Source organism: Camelus bactrianus, chromosome 10 (assembly GCF_048773025.1).
Source record: "Camelus bactrianus isolate YW-2024 breed Bactrian camel chromosome 10, ASM4877302v1, whole genome shotgun sequence".
NCBI lineage: Eukaryota > Metazoa > Chordata > Mammalia > Artiodactyla > Camelidae > Camelus > Camelus bactrianus.
Window position 1 is genome coordinate 40,965,176 of NC_133548.1, and position 20,302 is coordinate 40,985,477.

General features: G+C 52.2%; 1 protein-coding gene across 1 annotated transcript in view; it reads left to right on the plus strand.

Moving 5' to 3' along the window:
* The window catches only part of GALNT18 (polypeptide N-acetylgalactosaminyltransferase 18), a 313,611-nt gene extending 293,932 nt beyond the window's left edge, over positions 1–19,679 (plus strand). Inside the window, exons 10-11 of the mRNA XM_010964864.3 lie at positions 6,322–6,486; positions 19,249–19,679. Coding sequence (XP_010963166.2) covers positions 6,322–6,486; positions 19,249–19,395 — 312 coding nt within the window. The 3' untranslated portion in view covers positions 19,396–19,679. The remainder of the gene's footprint in view (positions 1–6,321; positions 6,487–19,248) is intronic.
* Positions 19,680–20,302: the final 623 nt, after the last annotated feature.

Here is a 20,302-nt window from a genome sequence, read left to right on the forward strand (position 1 = left end):
ATTCCTCTGTCCTCTCCCATTTCATCTGCTCATAGATCTTTCTCCTCTCCCAGTGCACACCCCGGCCTCCAGGAAGCCCACCCTTTAGCCCACAGTTTGGTTCTCCCATCAGTGATCTTTGCCAACTCCCCCCTGCCCCCACCATTTTAACCCTGTGTAATCACCCCATTAGGTGTGATTTTCAACCCCTCAGCTGTGTCACTCCCCTAGTGTGATTCCCACCCCTGCAGAGAGCTGAGGTCTTAATTCTTGGTTGGGCTGCAACAATCCCTTAGGGTACAGATCCCCTCCAAGCATCCAAAGAAATGACCACAGAGACCCCACTTCACCCTGCATCACTTGTCCCCTAACAGCGCGCTGAGAATAGTTGTTTTCTCTCTGTAAAGAGTATTTCCCTAGGGCTCTCCCCCTTCCACCCCTCACCACGCTCCAGGCCGAGGAAGGATTTAGCCGAATACCACCAGTGCCGCGGCATCGCCTGAAACTTGGTGCCTCTGTCTCCACTATACCTCGTTTTTCAAGGGCTCTTACTCAGTAGGCCCGCAGTGTTGCCAAGGAAACATGGCGTAATGGAGGAAATAAACCCGCTCAAAATCCACACGCCATGGTTTGAAAGAAAGCTGGCACTTCCGTTGTACCTTGGAAATGTGTGATTAGGTAACTGAACCGACCCCATTTTGCTCCACGTTCCTGATTTGCTGGGTGGCTCTCCTCCCCTCTCCCCCTGCCCACCACACGATTCCCTTATCTCAGCCTCTGCTCAGCCTGGGGAGGGTCCTAGAATTCCCGTAGAGGCCAAGATGCTGGTACAGGAGTCTGGGTAGAAGAGGGGACTGAATGGTTGAAAAATGTGTAAATCGGCCGTATTAAAGAACGGAGGGCCTGGGGGGTCTGAGGGAGGTGGAGACAGGAAGGTAAAGCTACCCACCCAAATGTTTACAAATTCCAGTTGGTGGGGTTTAAGCAGATGAAGGTTTACTAGGCGTTAGTGTCCCTCCTTCTGGACAAAGGCCTCGTGCCTCAGAGCAGTGGTTTTCAAACTGTTTTGTAAGTTCTTCATAACCTTTTGTTCAAGTAAAATGCTATGTGAAGGCCAAATAAAAGGAAGACCAAAAAAGATCTGCCCAGGTTGGGGTGGGCAGAGGGCCCTAGAACCCCACCCACCGGAGCCCCCGAGACCCCTTCTTGGAGCCCCTGGGTCTCGGTGTGAACTATCTGGTGGGAATGACCCGGTAGTTCCCTTGCTGGTTCTGAGGGATGAGCTCTGGTTGGCCCCCGGGGAGCCTTGTTCCTCTGCCTGAGCCAAGGGTTTGGGGCTGCTGGGAGGTGGTTCCCCAGTTCTTGCCAGGCTGAGGGGAGGACCACCTGGGCTGCTTGGTCCCAGTTGTGGAATGAAGACCCCAAACTTCCAAGATCTCAGCCTTCCTTGGAACCTCCCCTCGTCTGGGAGGGAGAGAGCAGCTGCCTGTGTACCTGGCAAGGTCTCTAAAACCCTCTTAGCCTCAGTTTCTTCATCCTCACAGCTGAAGGTGAGCACCGGTGTGGAAGGTCTATAAAATGTTTGTTGCCTTCTCACCCTTCCCTTCCTGAAGTGTTTCCACCCCCAGTGGCTGTTTGTCAGTGAGGCGATGTTGGATGCAGTGAGGGCTGGGGCCTGTGGAAGGCACTACCTCGGTCTCTGACAGAGGCAGGCCCCACCTCCAAGCCTCCCAGGAAGAGAAGTGCACCGGGCCGGCCGGGAGCCTGCCTGCCTCCTGCAGGGCAGGGGGCCTTGCTTGTCTGGGAGATGAGATGACGGACCGGACCGAGGGGAGCCTCCAGCCTGGGGGTCTTTGCCCAGCCGTGGCTCCGCGGCCCCGAGGATGGGAGTGTGCAGCCGGGGGCACTCGGGGCTCCCCGGCTGGCCATCCAGCTCAGCTGCTAGTCCTCACTCCTGACCCCCGGCCTGGGGAGAGGAAAAGCCCCGTGAGCCTGAGATACTGACAGTTTGTCCTTTTACCTTGCTGGTGATTGTCCTCTCTCTCAAGCACCAGAATGAAACGCCAGGAGTGGGTTTGTCGCCCTGCTGGGCCATGGGGGCTGAGAGGAGAGTGAGCTGAAGCAATCGCTTGCAGCTGAGGAGGGCTGAGGGGTCAGGGGTGTCATTTCTATGCCCCAGGGGTTTGTAAAACATCCACAAATGGCGTAACAGCTCGCCTTCCACCTCTGACGTGAGTTACAGGAGGGGTGTTGCCGCCTTAGCCCTTTGTCCCATCTCGTGTCACAGGCCTTTTAGTTAAGGCTCCTCCAGCCCTCGGCTGCTCCCTTAGTCCAGGCCCCCTCACGGCTCGAAGGGATCCCAGCGGAAGCTTCCAAGCCAGCCTCTCCCCCTCCGGCCTGGCCCCTGGAGCTGGAGTGACCGTAGGGAGGGAGGCGAGTGAGGCGAGCGGTCACAGGTGCAGCTCTGTTGTCAGACCGCCTCAGTTTAAATCTCAGCTACTGTTCTCCAGCTGTGCAACTTTGGACAAGGTCTTAATCTCTTTGTGCCTCAGTTTTCTCATCCACAGGATGGGGATAATGGTAGCACCTGCTTCATAGGGTTGTTATTAGGATTCGCTGGGATAAAGTAACTTCATGTCTGGCCCACAGTAAGAGCTAAAAATGTTTCAGCTTGCATCAGTAGCAGTCCAAGGCAAGCGTTCTCAATGGCAGCGCTCTTGACCTTTGGGGCTGGATAATTGTTTGCTGTGAGGGACTGTCCTGTAGGCTGTAGGGTGTTAAGTGGCGTCGCTGACCTCCACCCACTGGATACCAGTAGCAGCCTTCCCCCAGCCCCACCCTGCCGACCGAAAATGTCTCCAGACGTTGCCAAATGTACTCTGAGGGGCAAGACTGCCCCTTAGTGTGAACCACAATTCTAAGTCGTTTCTTGTTAAACCTCCAGGTTCCCCATTGTTCAGAAAGCATAGCTGGGCCTGCAGGCACTAAAAGTAGGGTGCCTTGTACAAAACTGTTCCCCTCTTCTGTGCTCAGGCCACTTACTGATTCAATCCACCACTGGCTGGGCTTCTGAGGTGTCCAAGTGACAACTTCAGAGGCTCCTCTTTGCCGAATCACCCTGTAATCTGACCGGCTTCGTGGTTACCCCATCCAAGATGCACTTTGTTGTTTGCTTTTTAAATAACAAACAACTGTCTGTCCTTATTATGGTTTTCCCAGACTTTGGAGCAATCAGCAGCTCTGATGACAGCCGTACCAGTAAGTGCACATGTCTCTCAGCATCTCCCCCGACCACTTCAGAGCAGCTAAGTGGATAAAACTGATTTCGGCTATCACCTGGGCAGCCTCTTGTGTCTGAGGAGCCCACCCTGGTGGTGGGAGCCAGGCCCCGCTGACAGGGATGAAGGAACGGGTAGCAGTGACTGGCTCCCTGGCTCTCCTTGTCTGGCAGTCCACACTCTGGAGCCTCAGGAAATCCAGGTCCTGGCACGCCGGGTGCCTGAGAGCTACACTCTGTCTTGGGGAGAGAGCATGGTGCGTTTAACCCAAGGGCACATTGGCAGCTGTGCATCTTTGCAGAGAGGCTCAGGGAAGGCTTTCTGGAGGTAGTGAGTTTCTAAGACCAATATTTCCTGATATGTTAGTTTCCCCAATTTGGCTGTTGGATCGTCCAGGACAGGGAACCATGGCTTTCTCATCTCTGTATCCTCAGAACCTAACTTAGAGAATACTTGTCTTTGGATGATGGATGGATGGATGAGATGTCTGTCTGCATCTATTTAATTTCCTAAATCATACCAGCCATCAAATTCTTCTTTAGTGCTGTTAAACTGGAATCCACAGCAGTCATCAGCTTTCCTTGGTAGAGAACTGGAAATCCAGGGCACACACTTGACAGTTTTAAGATTCTGATGAAAAGCCCACCCAGTTCTTACCCAATTTACGTATTGAATAGGCTCCCCTTGCCTCTGTGTTCTGGTCACATTTCCACACTGAAGCCAAGCATTCCTTATTTGGCCTCTGCTCAGAACTTTGGTCACTATGATCCTTCACCTCTTTTATGGGAAGAATCAGCCACCTGAGTAGTTTTGCTGTCCATTTCCATGGATTTACCAAGCCTGGTAGCTTGTAAGGTTACCTTGGAGAGCAGATCCCAGCTGTAATGAGTCTTCCATTTGCCTCTCGAGATCCACTCTCCATCCTTTTCCTTCTACCCTGTGAGGCTGACTTTATGGAATGTTTCCATGGGCTCCCATGTTCTCTGGCTTCTAGCTGGGTTCCTCCAGTGGGCTGACCCAGCAGAAGAATGGAGTGAAGGGAGGGTGATGCCGGGACATTTATTAACCACCTCTCACCACCACCCCCAACCCTCTCCGTCCCTGAAGCTGTTCGCAAGTCAACACTCTCTACATAACTTTGCTCTTACAGGTTCTGGTACCTGCTCTCTCCTCATCTCTTTGGGCCCAGTGGTGGTAGCAGCTCCATGCTACTATCCCAGGGAACTATACTATCCCTGTGGCTCCCTTACCCCATACCCACACCATTATCCTGCCTTTATTACATCCTCTCTGGATTCCTCTCCCTTGACCAATACCCTGGCCTGGAGTTCTTCTTATGTCCAAAGGGTGCCTGCCTCTCTGACCCTTCCCTGGACTTCTGAGGGTCAGAGAGCATGTGCCCCCAAAGGACCACCCTTATTTACTGTCCTCCCCTGCACTGCCTTTCTCACTACACAGTCCCTTTTATGCCCTGCACCCATGTTTTAAAAGTCCTTGTCAACCATCCTCTTTTACAAAAGCCAAGAAGTACTTCCTTTTACCATTTGGAATTAATCAAAAATACTTACCAGTGAGAGGTTTTGAATAGATCAAGACAACAAGACCTGCCCTGAGTTCTAACCTAAAGCAGAGAAATCTTGATTTGCCCCTACGACCAAATCATAGGTGGGGGTGTTAATTTCTTTGGTAACAGAGGACAAGAGCTCACAGACCCTGTGACTGGCCACTCAGAGCCCTTGTTGGGAACCACTGTTTGAAGCTGGGGGAAGTAACTGAAAACTCTGAAGTCCAAGGGTCCTATGGTTTTTCCTCTAGACCAGAACCAGCCCCGATCTTTGTAAATAAAGTGTTAATGGGACATAGTCATTCATTTTTGTATTGTCTGTGCATTTGCACTACAACCACAGAGTTGAGTTTTCAGACTGACCCTCTGTGCAAAAAAAAAAAAACAAAACAAAACCAAAAGAACAGCAGCCTGATTGCTCTCCTTTGAAAGACCTGCTTACAAGGTCAGCCCTTGACTAGCATCTGGGAACCTGGATTTCAAGAAGGTTCCCACCATTCCTACAGAGGGTAAGATAGGCTCACTGTGACCAAACTGATTATACAAATAATATGGTTTATGCTGTACACCAGCTTTCCTCCTAGAAGTCTGGGATCTGGGTATGTACCAGCCAGAGGCCCATTACATGACCAGCACCCAATAAAAAGACTGGGTGCTGAGTCTCTAAGAGCTTCCCTGGTAGGTAACAATTCACAAGCGTCATCTCAGCTCCATCCTGGGGAAGCCTGTGTGTTCTCTGTGTCTGGTGGGAGAGGACCCTTGGAAGCTGGCGCCTGGTTTCCTCCAGACTTTGCCTCACGTGCCTTTTCCCTTTGCTGATTTGATTTGTAATCTTTCTCTGTGATATACCATAGCTGTGAGTGCAACTATTGGCTGAGTCTCGTGAGTCCTAGCCCATCCTCGAACCCGGGGGTGGACTTGGGGACCTCACAACACACTGCAAAGCCCCAGATATTTGCCATCTGGCCCTTTAAGAAAAAGTTGCCAACTCCTGCTCTACACAGCCTTCACAGGGATGGAAATTACCTGTAACACATCTCCCGTCTCTAAGACTCTGCGCTCCCTAAGGCGTGGCCTGGGTCTTCTGCTCTTTAGCTACCAGCCAAGCATGATATCTTGCACAGAATATTTATGGAGGAAAGAAGTCAGCAAGCCTGCAAATAATGGATTCAAGCAGTGTTTTTTAAACTGTGGATGGTGAAATCTATTTAAAAGGTTATGACCAATGTTTTTCAAAGAAAGAATAAAATAGAAAATTCAGTGCATTGCGTATTGGAATGCTAAGTTTGCTTTCCTGAACATTTTGTTTCAGTTGTACGTGTGGACCAGATGCTGTACTGAATCATAATGTAAAAGGGTCTCTAGCGTCTGTTGCAGTGGAAAATCATTTGCAGGCCTCTGGCTTGTGGTGTCTTTGCCAGGTGCCCGGGGGGAAGCCCCTCGGACCCTCCCCACCTCGCTAGTCCTTAGCATTTGACCTCATTCTCCCTCCACCCCCAGAATGTGTACTACACGAGCAGTCAGCAGATCCACGTGGGCATCCTGAGCCCCACGGTCGATGACGACGACAACCGGTGTCTGGTGGACGTCAACAGCCGGCCACGGCTTATCGAGTGCAGCTACGCCAAAGCCAAGAGGATGAAGCTGCACTGGCAGTTCTCTCAGGTAAGCACCCGGCCCCAGAGCAGCAGCGGCACAGGGGACGGGGCGTCGGGGAGAGGGCCGGGGCCCGGGAGGGCAGCAGCCTGTGGCCATGGGGAGTGGGGCTGACGTGGCTGGTGAGACGGGGACCTTCTAGAGGGCCTGTGCAGGGCTTACATCAGGCCACTCTCTGCTGCCTTCAGCCAGGCCTGTTGTGCCCCTGAGTTCGGCTTGCTCCTAGGGGCTGAGTGACACCATGTAGGAAGGTGGTGCCAGCGGGTTGGGGCAGGGCTGGTGGCTCTTCAGAGGAGATGGTACGTAATGTGGCCCTTGAGGTAGGCGTAGGAGTCTGCTCCAGATAGAAGTAGTGAAGGGCATTCCAGGGGGCAGGAACAGCAGCACGTGTGCAGGCTGTGGGGCGTCACACCCAGTTCACGTGCGGGAAGCTGCGGACAGTCGGGTGTGGCTGGATGAGGGCATGGTGGGGCATAGCAGGAGATGAGCCTGGAGGGCAACTGGGCCTGTGGGAGGTGAAGCTGCGCAACGGGACTGATGCGTTTAGGTCTGGGATTTGGAAAGCCCCTAGTGGCCGGGATCTTGGGGCTGAGTGGGAAGGAGAGATTCTAGAAGAGGGAGAGAGGCAAGAAGAAGAGATACCAGGAGGCTGAAATGCAGTTTGAAAGTTTAGCCGTTTCTTCCTTCTTCTCTGTGACCCTGGGGTCTCCATGACCTTTCCTGGCCTGGCCACCAGAATCTCCTCTCAAGGCAGGGTCAGGGGCTGCCCCAAGGAGCCCAGTGTTTGGTGGGGTGCACCAGACAGGTGGACAGGTGTGGCTGGGAGTCCTGTAATGGACGAGCACACTGGAAGAGGGAGGGGGAGAGGACCCGGGCTGTCCTGGAATAGCCCCCGGAGATCACAGCCCAACCAAGAACCTGCCACTCTGAGGACTTTGTGTCACCAGATATGAGTGATCCTGAACTAAAATAGACTCCCTGGTCCCTTCAGAGGTCTCGTTCCTCCCAGGAGCTTCAAAATCACCAGGGGAACAGAGCTCCGTCTGTCTGTGGGGCTTTGGCCCCTGTGTCCAGCCTCCTGCAGTTTGATGTTAATAAGCGTAGCAGCTCCATTTCAAAGATGAAAAAATGAGATTAGGTCATCTGGCCAAGATCACATGGTGGGGGAGCCATGGAGCTAGAGTTCAAACAGGCTGGCTAAATTCAAACCCAGGCTGCTCTGCCTTCCTAGCCCCACACATGGGTACACCTGACTCCTTTCCAGCCCTCGCAGACAGACAGCCTTCCCACACATGCCCGGATCCAGGTGCCTGGGTGCCCCTGGCTGGTCCTCACGTCATCTGCCCATCCCTGACCAGGGCAGGTCAAGGAACATTCCTCCTAAATCCAGCTGCTTCATTCATTTATCTCAGCATATGGCTTTAAACAAGCAGCCTGCACAATCCCTGCTTGAAGGGACAAAAACAAAGCAGGCCACGTGGGCATGGAGAGCCCTGGGGACTGGGCAGTTTCCAGTTCCTTACATGTATATTGAATTAAAACTCCCAGATTGCTTTGACAGTGGCCTCTTTGATCCTTCCACCAAGGGGAACTGTTTGGAGGTAATATTTTTAAATTCCTAATTTGCAAACCCAGAGCAGCCACTCTTGCTTGGTATTTAAAAATTAATGTAGGTGACATTTTTGAAATTGAATGCAAAATGATCAGTATTTATCAAGCGACCTGGAATCTGTCCCCAAGCCCTCACTGGTTAGGAGCTACTGTTGATGAGGCCAGAGAGCTGGGAGCCTCTTAAGTGATTTAAAGTCATTGCTTGGGCTAATTTTCTTGCAACAGGTTTTAATCATTGCAAATTACATGGGGCTCCTACTAACTAAAATGTGCTGGTGCAGAAGTTGGGCTGAAAGATTTTACTGGTGCGTTTCAAATCTCCTTTTCAGTTTCACAGTCTGCATTATTTACTCTCCTGAGGGCTGCATTTAAACTCCACAGACACTCAGGCTGAATTAATTTCAAAATAATCTAGTACGATTCTCTCAGATTCTCCTACAAAGAACATAGGCATTTGCATATCTCAGTGTTCCATCTCCTAGCCTGATTTTCTGTTTAACAAATAAAATGCCTTTCCTCTCACCCCTGCAAGCTCTTCTGAATTTCCAGTGCTTTATGGGATGAACCAGAACAGCATCCGATACTGACACTGAGAAACCACATTTGATGAAAACATCTCTTGGCAACACTGATGTACAGGGCTCTGATGAGCAATTTTCCAATGATGAACATTCTTTCCTTCAGTCATTCATCAAACATTTATTGAGCACAGGGGTTGGGCAGGAGGGCTGCAGATATGAATCAGACAGGGCCTCTGCCCTGGAGGAGCTCATGGGAATGTAAACACATAACAAAACTGAAGGATGACAGCAGACATGAGGGGAGGGGGTATCATATTCCAGGAGCCCAGGGTGATGGGCTCTGTCTACACAACTCAGGGATAGCTTCACATTCAAGGCCTGTTTGATCTGGATCTTGAAAGTTGTAGGGTAGTCCCCAGGCGTAGAAAGGGAGAACATCCCATGTAGAGGTTCCTCACGGGCAAAGGCAAGAAAAAGCAGAGCACGTACAAGGAATAGAAATTCAGTGTCGATATGGGTGGAATTTAGAATGTTGAACAGGACATGAGAGAGATCAGACATGAGTCAGTTTAGGGCAGATAATGATTGTTGAAAGTTGTACCAAGGAGTCTGGACTTCAACTTAAAAGCAAAGGGAGGAACTGAGGGAGGTTCTTTTTTTTTTTTTTTTTAAGGTGTAGAATTTTTATTTTTTAATTGTTTTATTTTTTAATTGAAGTACAGTTGATTTACAGCATTGTGTTAGTTTCTGGTGTACAGCATATTCAACAGCTTGTACTAACCTATAATGAAAAAGCATATATATCCATATATATATGGTTCTCAAGCAGTGGATTACTATGGTGGGGTCTGAATCCTTCCAGCAGCAGACTACAAGGTGGATTGAAGACAGGGGAGAAAGTAGAGGCCTGTCCCATCATTCCCTGTGAGAAAAGGGATAAACTTGGTTGCTCTGGGTCTGTGGGGCCAGGCAGCTGTTGGGGAGGACTTTGAGAGACATTTCAGCAGTCTATTGGAAGTAGTGACAGATTAAATGGAGGTAGCTGTGAGGGGAGATTATGAAGCCAGGACCACCCCAGACTCTGGGTTTGAAGAAGTCAGTGGACATCCATTTCCCACGTCAACACATGATGGGACTTCATTAATGTTACAAGTGGTAGTTGTTCCTTCATGATTCTTCTGATTTGTGACCCCTCCAGGATTAAAGAGTTTCCTAAACTATGTACTGGGATTATAAATTCATATGCATTAAGTATAAAACTTTAATCTTCCCCAAGTACCATGCATACTGAGAGGGGTGGGGGTGGGGATTCTGGGATTTGTGTTAGTGAAAGAGGCAATTAGTCAATGACCCCCGGACCAATGGGAGGAGAGGGAGGAAGCAGCTGTCAGGTCAGTGCAGAGGAGAACTTTGGGGCAGGACACCTGTCAAGCAAAGCAATGGACTGCCTCTCAGTGGTGAAGAAACGCCCACCCACCTCACCATCCCCTCGTCCCCCTTACTTTGAATGGTTATGCAAATACCGGAATCTTCTCTCCAAGATACTATTGAAGAGATTCGTGCCCGAGGAGGGCTATTATGATGTCTTCTAAAGTCTAACTTCCTTAAAGGCCATCTATTTGAGTGCGTAGTTGAAGGAACGGAGACTGTTTGCCCAGAAAGACCTCAGGAGTACCTGATCTCTGCCTTCAAATATCTGAAGGGGTTCTCTAGGCAAAAGAAAGCAGGCTTGTCCTATGTGGCTGAGGGAGGACCAGCTGGGGAGAGATTCAAGGACAACTCACAGAGCAGTTTTCTCCTGGTCAGAGATGTCTGGCCATGAGGTTGGCCAGTCAAGGAAGGGGCAGGCTCAGAGGACCACTGCACCGGCCATCAAAGGTGCTTCAGCTCTAAGTGGAGTCGGACTGGATGGTTTTAAGGGCTTGCCAACCCCTAAATCCTGTCATCTGAAGCTCCTGAAGTTAGCATGCCCTGAGAAGGGCTTTTTCCACCTGGAAGCCTTTCTAGAAAGCACCGTGAACTTGAAGATAAGCTGGACTCCTGGTATGAGGGGCTTCCTTGCCCCACTCCACGGAGTTGCTCATCTGTGATTCTCTCTCCCATCAGCCAACAGACTGGAGGGCAGGGTTGTATCTTACCCTTCTAGCGTCTCCGGGACCTATCAGAAAGCCTACAACAGAAGACACCCAGGGTGCTGCCGATCAAATGAAGGAGTCCTTTTAAAAATTCCCAATTAACACCAATATCCTGCATACCAGGTCTCGAGCTAGGTTTGTAGGAGACCCAAAGATGAAGAAACCGTACCCTCAATGACTGTCCTTGGCACGTGCATGCATGTCAAAAAAACCTAATTGAACTAGACTATTTCAAGGACATTTGAACGTAACATTCAAAGGGCCCTGCTTAGTCGGAAAATCCCTACAGGAAAACATTTAGGTGGTATCGCATCCCAGCCGCAATACACAGACATGCATGAAGCCCCTGGCTTCTCCAAGTTACTCTTCCTGTAACTTCAGATTTGGGGGAGAGGGGGTGGAAATGGTTTTTACTAAAGCAAGTATGCAGGCTACATGAAGGGGAGTAGCAATTTGTGTGAATATTGATTTTAAAAAGGAGGCTTTGATGAAATGTCAGGGTGTTGAGACCATATTTCATGCTGCCGCAGACTCTGGAGTGGACCATCACTCCCATTGGCCGTTGGGTTCTTTGGTGGAAAGGTCCATCCAGAAGTCCGAGGGCACATAGGGCAGCGTTCCCACCCGTGGGCAGTCCTCCCACCCCTGCCCCATGCACAGAGCTCATGCACTTCCAAATGGGGGACATCGAGGATAACAGGAGAGAGGACCATTCAGGTCAGGAGAGAAGAGATTTTCGAGGGCCTGGGGAGACTGCCTGGAAGAGGGCTGAGTGCAGAGCCGAGCCTGCCCATCCAGGGACCACTGGCTCTGATCCATGTGGTCCAATTTGATAATTTGATGCAAGATGAATAACCCACTCAAGAAAGAACTTACTTGCAGAGTCCATTTCCCAGGGAGCACCACTGATTCTGCCAAAGAATTTCCCAGCTTGCAAGGAGGAGGAGGCCTTGACTTTCTCCCGCTCCCATCCCCAGGCACTGTCAGGAAGTCCAACCTTTTGTACTGAGAAGAAAAGACTATAATCGGGCGTTTCATTATGGCTCTGTAATAAAGCAGCTTTTCATTTTCACGTCATAGGAGGGGCAAGTGTGGAACTGTCCAGTTTTGAGGGACTGACAAGGCTTTGTTTAGGCCCTGAATGCTTTCTTAGTTATTTTCAGTTCATGGCAGTCAGCATGTCCCTCTTCCCCTGCTCAGCCCACAGACAGCAGGAGTCAGGACCAGGTGTGATGGCTCAGGGCCTCACTACTCAGACCTGGGTGAGATTTTAAATTTTATTTCTCAAACATTTATATGAGGCTAACCACATGCCAGGTACTACTGTAACTGCTGTCTAAATAATATTTATCCCTCATGACATTGCTGACAGGTGCTTTATCATCCTCATTCTACAGATGAGGAAACTGAGGCCCAGAGAGATTAAGTCATTTGTCCAAGGTCAAAGCTGGGAATTGTGCCTCTCAGGCCCATGCTTTAAACCATCACGCCATGGAGCTTTTGTCTTGCCTCTAGAAAACCAGGGCCTGGCTGCAGTGGGAGTTTGGGGCAGGCGTCTCCCTGCCAAGCCGGTTGTAGGTGTCTGTGCACTGGCTGCTTCCTCCGCAGACTCCCTCCAGCAGTCCTGCTGTCTCCATAACCCCCTTCACCTTTCCTTTTGCCCTTGACATTGCCGTTAGCCCATTTTCAGTCCAACAGACCTCACAGCAAATCCCAGGCGGACTCTCACTCAGGCCCAGGTGAGTCTCCTCTAAGAAGGACAAACACCAAAGCACTTTTTGAATAAACCAAGTGTTGAATATTCATTATACAGAAAGACCACTGTACTCTACAAAAAAGACTCAATCTCAGGGTTTCTTTAACGAATACTAACATCCCGCCCGTGCTTTGTACTATTTGATTACTAATCACTAACTGCATAACCTGGAAGCTCCCGAGCCCACTGTGCTTAAAGTCAAAGACCCACTGGGCCACTTGCCCACAGAAAATTAATTAGAACAGGAAGCAGAAATAAGCAGTTTTTGGAATACAGGATTCAATCTGCACCCAACCTCCTCGAAAACACCTTGAGTGCAAACGTGAGACCAGCCTGAGCTCAGCCCAGCAGCTCCGGATGCTCCACCTCAGGGTGGTGAGTGCAAGTGGCAAGCCGGGCCCCAGCCTTTCCCGAGAGAGGATAACGGTTTGCTTGAGTGTGGTCCCGGGACCAGCACCACCAGCAGCTGTGACATTCGGGAACTTAAAAAGGCAGATTCAGTGATCTAGGGTCTAACAAGCCCTCCAGGGACTGTTGAATCCATTTACCCCGCTCACATCCCCAAGAGGAACTGGGCAGGTCAGTCCAGTGCTCACTGTCCCACCTCTACCTGCCACAGACACACCTGGGGACACAGGTGGAGGGGAGGTGCATGTCTGTGCAATCTGGGGTCAGCGCCTCGATGCCTCAGCCCAAGGGGCTCACGGACCACAACTCCACGTGCCCCGCCATGCACAGGGTCAGTGCTCCACGTCTGAGTGCCTCACAATGCTCCAGTGCCTTTTGCAAACAAGAAGACTGAAGCCCAGGGTGGCTTAGCCACTTGCCAGGGTCACGGCCAGGGAGAGCCAGAGGCAAGGCTGGGGGCAGAGTTCCTTGCTTCTTCTCATCCTGCCTCTGATGCCCTTTCTAGTCTCCACTCCAGAGAGGCTCAGAAGGAGACGGAGCTAGGCTGCGGGCTGGGAACCCAGCTCTAGGAATTATTATTAGCCTTCTTAACTCTATACATTCAGCTTTCTTTTTTTTTAACCCTGCTTCCATACTTAACTTGGTTTCCGTTCCAATTAAGCTCTCTGTGTGCTGTGGCATCTCTCCTGCCAGGTTTAATTGCCCTTATTTAAATTCTTTAATTAAAAGTATTGTGTGTTTCCAGATCCTGTAGTTGTATTACACGAGTAATTTAGATGACTGGACTGGTAAACCAAGCAACTGCGCCCTCCACTGAGGGCGGGGCTGGTCTGGGGCTCTGCATCCAGCCCAGAGATGTGTGAGGACAAGACCCTGCTAACAGGTGTCCTTGCTTCCTTCCTTCCTCCCACACTCTTCTGCATCACACAGCAGCCAGGGACCCAGTGCGCATGTCAGTCAGACCCTGTAGTGGTTGGTCCTGGCACCAGATGAACAGCCTAAGTCCGTTCACACAGCCTGCCCCTCCCTCCCCTCTTGGGCCCCATCTCCTACCCCGACCCCCCCAGGTACACCCTGGGCTCCTCCTCTCCTCCCTCACATCTTTGCCCGGCTCTCACCTCCTCATTGAGGATCATCTGTCTCCTGCTCACCACCGCTCCCAAACCCTCGCACCCTGCTTGTCCGAGTCCATCCAGGCTGCTGTAACAAGACCAGAGACAGGGAAGCTTGAACAACAAGCATTTAGTTGTTCCAAAGGCTGGGAAGTACAAGATCAAGGTGCCCACAGACCTGGTGTCTGGTGAGAGCCCTCCTCCTGGTTTTCATACGGCCACCTTCTCACTGTGTCCTCACATGACAGAGAAAGAGATCAACCCTCCTGTGTGTCTTCTGCTAAGGGCACTAATCCCACCACGAGGGCTCCACCCTCATGACTAACTACCTCCCAAAGGCCCCACCTCCCATCACACTGGGGATCAGGGCTTTGATACGTGAATTTGAAGGGGACACAGTCAGTCCGCAGCACTGCTCTACACTTTTGTGCCCAGCCCAAGCCCCTTCTAACACTGTAGAATTTACTGTCTGCTCCCCTTCCTAGAAGACACAAAAACGAAGATCTTCTCCTATTTAGTCACTGATGTAGCTCGGAGGCCGGGAACCGTTCCTGGCTCGTGGCAGGCACTCATTATATACTGGATGGATGGATAGATGGATGAATCATGTCTGCAGAGAGCACACAAAAGAACTGGACCCAACTGGCTCCCCAGAGCCCCTGAGGCTCGTCCAGATGACCTTCCCCCAGCCTAGGCAGTAGGGCACCAGCAGCTCTCCGGCAAGTCCACTCCCTTGAGACCGGCATGGGGATGGATAAACAGTAGGGAGGGCCTGGCTGCTCATCCTAGGGAGGAACAGTGAAGGGGACAGACTCCTGGACTCCCAGCCTAGTTCTCCCACTGACTGACTGTGCGACCCCACCTCTCCGAGCCTCAGCCTCCAAGTCTACAAAATGGGGATAATTATTATCTGCACCCCTCAGTGAGGAATCTGTGAGACCGAGTGTGTGAAGCACCTGACACAGTGCTGGGGACGTGGTAGATAAGCCTTAAATACTTTGATCTCCGGTGCAGAGCCTGCAGGCAGAGGTACAGACAGTAACCCAGGAGTGCGGAGCTCACCAGGGAGGGACTGGTGAAGGAAGTCGGGGAAAGGAAGCCTCCTTGGCAACCTCGGGAATGGAATTTGCCCAGAGAGAGGGTGAGAGCCCAGAGTTTGTTCAGTGACTGAGGCTGAGATCCCAGGAGGAGGATGGGAGGGAGACTGGCCATGGCCAGTGTGGCTCTAGCACCAAAGGGTGGGCTGGCCCCCTCTCCATACCCCAGATACGTCTCAAGACATATACCAAGGCTCGGCTCAGTGAGGCCTCCAAGGCGGCCCTACCACTCTCTTCTAGAAGACTCTCCTCTCAGAGAGTCCAGGGAGGGAGCTCCCCGGCCTCATACTCCACCCTCACCACAGGCCCAGGCACTCTCACTGAGGTTGTCTCCTCCACAGCCGTGCTCTCAGCCTCACTCCATTTCTTCCACATCTTTCCCGGAGGCCACACAGGCTGTGTCTGCCGCGGGGTGGCCGCACTTCCTGTCTCTAGGGAGCCGAGGGCACGGCTGGGCCAGGGCAGGGCCTGGGAAATGTTGTACGCGAGTCTCTGAAGGGACACTTCACTTCTCCGAGACCTCTGCCCTCTCCCTCTCTCGGCCTTGGCACAGTGCCCCCATGGAAGGCTTACGATGTGCCTGAGAGGCTGGTGGGAAAGGAGGGGGCTGTGGCAACTTCTGTTCTGGACAGATTTCTCCCAGCTTCAGCAGTCTGGGGTCAGTGAAGCAGCTTCGCTGTTGGCAAGGCCTGGCCCGAGCTGGCCGGCCTTGAGGATATCTGAGCAGTCAGCATCTTCAGCGGAGTGGACGGGGCACTCGGCCTGGCCCCTCTTTCTGCCTGCTGTGCACTTTTTCTAGAGCTCTCCTCCTGATACTGTAATAGCCTGACATCCGTTTGTTATTTTATAGCTGATAAAGGGGTTGCCCATCAGTCCTGCAGCTTATCCTCCAGTAATCAGGACAGAAATTATTATCTGGCCCTAGAGACAATGCAACCAGAAGGCCAGGGCATCTTGCCCCAGGCCACACAGCCAGAAAAGCAACCAGAAAAGGATCTTAATTCAGCCCTCTCCCCTTTCCGTCTCACCATCCAAATTGCCAGCAGACTTTGGTGGTTAGAGAGCTGGGCTGGTTCATTCCCACGCTGCCTGAGCTCTACTCCAGCAAAACAGGTAGGACACACCACTGAGTTGCCAGGGATGTTGGAGGGTCAGGGGAGGCTGGCCCCGGGCCCACTAAAGAAGCACCAGTGACACAGCCCATCCTGGGTGTGAGTGGCCAAGTGCCCAGACCATAGAGACAGAAGCCGTAGGAACCTGGGCCTGGTGGAGTGACGTGGTGGCCTTGCTTAGAGCAAGAGTCACAAGTGATGCCTCTCGGTTTACAAGTCCAGCCTTTGAGGGACAGGTGGGGACCCAAGGTGGACCACAGCTTCTGGGGATGGACTCTGCAGTCATCCCATTGGGGTTCAGGAGCGTGGTATGGCCAGCAAAAGTGCAGAATCCTGGGCAATGTTGAAGGAGCCTCTCATCCAGGGGAAATGAGGTAGTGGCCCTCTGCTCCGTGGTCAGTTCTGAGGGACACAGAACAAGTGGCGTTTGTCCAAAGGAGGGCAACCAGGATGGAAAAATTCTACCAAAGTGTCCCACAAGGAACTGTGAATGTTTCCCCCGGTAAAGCGCAGAACTGGGGGACCCGGGCCTCAGCTGTCCCTGTGGGAAGGGAGGAGGTGGAGAAACAGGAGCCGCCCCCGGTGTGGAAACCAGAGGGCATGGCCTGGGGCGCCTGGCTGGGTGCCCCCAAGACAAGGATTTGAGTCAGTGGAGGAGAATGCTCCGGAGACAGTGCGGCCCAGGGAAGAGTGCTCAGCCCGGAGGGCTGGTGCCTGGGCCTGGGGCCCCTGCTGAGCTGAAGCATCGAGGCCGGTCTATTTACAGGTGAGGACGAGAAGGTCGGCCTTCCAAGTCTCCCCCAGCGTGGGGACGCCCGGGTCCTTTCTGAGCCCTCGACTGGGGGCCAGCCTTTCCTCTGTCCCCTCAGGGCCTGAGCCTGCAGGCTTCTCTCAGGCTGCATCTGTGGGCCCCAGAGGAGCAGCCATCTCTGTCCTCCTTTGTTCTGCTGTCTCTGCTCTTGGGAGCCGCGAGTCCCTGCTCTGCTCAGGGGAGATGCTGGGTTGGGGTGTTGGGGGAGGGGCTGCTATACTCACTCGGGTGCTTCTGAGGAGGTCTGTGGCCCCCAGGACGTCTCCCACACATGGGAAATTGGGCATCCCACACCTCCCCAGCCCCCCCACACACATAAATAGACTCCTGATCCCCACTCTGCCACCCAGCTCCTCACTCCCTGCCTCCTTCAGCCACACTCAAAACCCTTTCTCAAGGAGCTGGATTTTTGTTTTAAATTTTTTTAGTTGAAGAATAACACATATGCATAAAGGAACATGCAAAGATACATACAAAAATAAATGTTCAACTCAGTAATTTCAAACAAAGCCAGTATCTATGTAACTACCATCCAGGCCAGGAAATAGCACAATCCCAACCCCCCAAGAAGCCCCCCTTTGCCTCCTGTCCATCATTTTCCCACTCCCTCTTCCCCAAGGTAACCCCTCTCCTGACTCTCATACTGTGGTCTTATTCTGCCTGTTTGGAAATATTTAAGTAGAATTGCGTATGGATTCTTTGTCTGGCTTCTTTTGCCAGCATGGTATTTGTGAGATTTATCCTTATTGAGTGGAGCTCTGGTTTGCTCATTTTTAATGCTGAGTAGCATCCTGTTCTGTGAATAACCACATTATTTATCCATTCTACTATGGCTGGACGTCTGCATTGTTTCCAGGTTGAAGCTTTTACAATTGTGTTTCAGGATTGGTGCACACAGTTCTGCCAGATACCCACCTGGGCACGGGATCGGTGGGTGGCAGGCATGTGGTAGATACTGTCAGTGTCTTTGGCAGATATGAGAACTGAGTCTCAGTGGTCGTCACAGGGATGGTAGTGGCAGACAGGGGATGACTTCCTTACAGAAGAGGTGTGCATCCCCCTGTCTCAGTGTGCGGTTCACTGGGACGGGCACAGGCACAGCTGTGCGTGGACTGCAGCGTCCTGCTTCTGGAGGGGGAAGGGGGGACAGTTAGGAGGCTGATGCCATTGTCCAGGTGACAGAGGACAGTGACCCGAATCAGGGCAGGTGTGATGGGATCAGGATAAGAAGACAATCATAAGGCAGGAGGGAGGTGGGATTGGCAGGAGTCGGTACCTGATCAGATGCTGGGGAGAAAGCAGAGGTGTCAGTAGAGATGCCTGGTTATTGCTGAGATGGGAAACACCAGAGGAGAGTATTCTGGGGAAAGGTGACTTTCACCATATACTCAAGTACCATTAAGCTACAGGGGCCCCACTTACAAGAACCTGCCTGCGTGGGAAGCCAAAGCCCAGTTGAACACGTCTTTGGTGTAACTCAGAGACGCTCAAGCAGTCCAGGCTGATGCCCAGGTGCCAACCAGCAGCCCTAGAGTGTCTAAGGCCTGCAAGGATCTCACTAAAAACAAAATTGGGGGGTTTATCTTTGCTGCTGTAGGGCTGCATTGGGAAGCAGAACACCCCTTCTTTCAAGGGGCTTTGGGCATGAACCGAGTATCTATGGCTGCAGAACATTCTGGGACATCAGTAGCACGGAGGGAAACCATGCATATCCAGGGCCAAGGGAGCCCAGTGCCTTAAGACGGTATCTAGGAGCCTGGGTTTGGTGGAGGCCAGCACTGATGACTCAAGAGGTCCAGTATGGGGACGCTCAAAGCAGGAGGTCCTGGGCCTCTCGTGATGCTCAAATTCAGGCCAATCATGGGATGGTCCTAGGGAACTAGGATTTGGGGGACAGGCCCCACGGTTATGGGGAGCAGGGCCCAGCCAGCAGGGCAGGTGCTGTAGGAGCAAACCAGTCAGGGAGACGGAAGCTGGGGTTGGGTGGGGTGTCTGTCCCAGCAGAGAACTCAGACTCTATGAAGAAAACTGAGGCACAAGTTCAGTCTTAGGGAGGAGAGCAGCACCTTGAGAACGGGGAGCCTCAGGCTTCGTGGGAATGCTGACCCCAGAGCTCCCAGGCAGCTGCACACACAAACAGTCCCCACCAGCCACTAGGCCTGAGGATCCCCGACGCCCTCTGACCCCACTCTCCACCCCGGCTCCTAGGGAGGCCCCATCCAGAACCGCAAGTCCAAGCGCTGTCTAGAGCTGCAGGAGGACAGCGACTCGGAGTTCGGCTTCCAGCTGGTGCTGCAGAGGTGCTCCGGCCAGCACTGGAGCATCACCAACGTCCTGAGGAGCCTGGCATCCTGACCCTGCTGGGAGCGGCCCCCACCCCTGCCCCCCTGCCCTTTGCTACTGTGTAGCACCTGCTGCAACATTGCCTGCTGTCCATGTGGGGTTGTTTGGAGTCTGGGGAACCAAGTTAGTGGGCCCCCCAAAGAGCTCTTTATTTCCTATTCAATTTTCATGGAGTTTATAGAAAGATGCTGAATGGTGGGTGAGGGTGTCATATCAAAAACTATTTTGCAACTGTAAATAGGGGACACGTGGAAAAATATTTATAACTGACAATAAACTACTATTGATTAAGAAAAGGGTTTGGCAGTCATTTGGTGCTCGGTGGAGATTCGGGCCTGGCTCCCCTGAACTTGGGGTTCTTGTAGCCAAAGTGATGTACCTGTTGGCCCTCCCTGCTCCATATCCCTGAGAAAGGAGACTTTAAGCCCCTGCAGACTGGGGGAGCTTGTTGTGCAAGTTGCCAGCTTTCTCTAGGAGGCCCAGGGCGGCGAGAAGGGCACCCTGACTGCGGTGCCACCTCCAGAGAGAAGGTTCCCTCTTGCCTCTCCCACACCAGGCGCCACCTCCAGAGTCTCAGAGAGACTCAGCTCTCCATCCTGAGAAATCGGGATTGCTCACGGGCCACCGGAGCACCATCCGCTGGGCTTCAGACCGAACTGCCCTCTCCTGAAGTCACCTCCTTCACCTCCCAAAGCTGTCCCCTCCTGCTTAGGCTCTTAGCAGTGACACTTGCCTACAGCAGAAGCCCCATCTTGTTGCTTAGACAAGCAATTCTAAAGCCCCACATGAGCGTCCTGAATCAGAAACCATCTAGGCTTGAACAAGCGCTCCAGGTGATTCTGATGCCCTGCTGAAGTTTGAGAAGCACTTGCCCAGCACAACCCTCAGTCAGTCCACATGGGACCACCCTCCTGTACCT